The sequence below is a fragment of the Penaeus monodon genome, chromosome 27 (genome assembly GCF_015228065.2).
Source record: "Penaeus monodon isolate SGIC_2016 chromosome 27, NSTDA_Pmon_1, whole genome shotgun sequence".
Taxonomy (NCBI): Eukaryota; Metazoa; Arthropoda; class Malacostraca; order Decapoda; family Penaeidae; genus Penaeus; species Penaeus monodon.
This window is the reverse complement of record NC_051412.1, coordinates 21450938-21452378: the sequence shown is the minus strand read 5'-3', so window position 1 is coordinate 21452378 and position 1441 is coordinate 21450938. Positions and strand designations below refer to the sequence as shown.

Below are 1441 nucleotides of genomic sequence, written 5' to 3'. Positions count from 1 at the left end.
GTCATAAACCCTGTTGCTTCACCAGCGTCCCTTCCTTCCCCTGAACACACAAGCTGCAAGACAAGGTGACTCTTATACACATACTTTGTTAAAATCAGTCATAAATGCAGATATGTCTTGTCCCTGATGGTATATTTTTTCAAAACAAATAAAGTAGTTTAGGAGGGAATTTAGAGAAATAAATAGACGGAAAATGATAGTGAATATTCCTAAATTTTAAAGTTTATATATAATGTATTCATTCAAGGTACCAATGCAGATTATGTATAACATTACACGAACGCTAAAGAAAGTCAGTGACTAACTACCCACACATATCTCCCTTAAAACCGAATAGACAGATAGCAGAAATTCTCTCTATTCAATTCATCTCAAAAAGAAGAAAAGAAATAATAGGAATTGACCGAGAATAACAACAAAATGAGCCATAACACTTTAATTCCAGCGTGACGACATGGACCCGATGACGTCATCCTCGCGTGACGTCATCGCCGCTCAGGAAGTAAACAAACATGGCGTCAGAAGGAGGGAAGTTTCAAGCTCAAGGTGACTCCTTTTTCCTCCTTTTTCTCCTCCGTCTCTTGTTGAATGTCGATAGGTTGTCACCCAGAAGGCTTTTCGAGACAGCAGTGCTACATTTTCGAAGCTTTTTGGGTGTTAAGTTAACGAAGGGATAATGTTCGCCTACAGGAACGGTTCGGCCTCTGCCCTGAAGGTGGAGACCCGTTTGTGATAATAATTCCATATTATTTGCCTGTTGGTAAGTTTTTAAGCTTCAGAGTATTAAAACGAAGAGAGAATGGGCTGGTTTATGTGCTTGACTTATTTTTAATTATATTTTCCGAGTTTTTTACCTGCTGAAACGGGTATTTTTTCACGTATTTAAAAGTTGCTGACAAAAACTCACGGTGAATATTTCAGAGAATCGGATTTACTGCTTTGGTTCAGGCATTTCAGACAGTCTTCAGGATAACACAGGAAGGTTACTCTTAGCAGTAAATTCTATCCACGTGTGGTTAATGTAAACAGCTTAATATGAAGGAAATTTTGTGTATATTATCCTTAATTCTTGGGACTCCCTTTTAAGATGCAAATATGGTATCGATGGTAATATGGGTAACAAATATGGTAGCGATGGGATGTCTTTGATGTGTACTGTCCAGATGTAGTATTAAAAATACTATATCAGTAGTTCTATAATGTATCTACTTTATGGCCATGGCAAAACCATTATACGCAATAAATCATTAATCATGATTGTACAATTAGGTTAGCGCAATGTCAGGCGATCGCAGCACCTCCACACTTGTCGGTAGAGTGGCAGTGGTTAACAGAACTCCACCACACGTATCCTGTCTACATAAAGTTTATAGATATTCTTAAGGACCTTGTATCAGAGGTGCAGTGCCCAAGGTGATTGCTTGAAGCAACCACCTTGGGC

At 38.5% G+C, this 1441-nt stretch overlaps 1 protein-coding gene across 1 annotated transcript in view; it reads left to right on the top strand.

The window, feature by feature from the left end:
* Positions 1 to 451: 451 nt before the first annotated feature.
* Positions 452 to 1441, top strand: part of LOC119590687 (protein lin-52 homolog) — a 23592-nt gene continuing 22602 nt past the window's right edge. The window contains exon 1 of the mRNA XM_037939374.1: positions 452 to 546. Coding sequence (XP_037795302.1) covers positions 513 to 546 — 34 coding nt within the window. The 5' untranslated portion in view covers positions 452 to 512. The remainder of the gene's footprint in view (positions 547 to 1441) is intronic.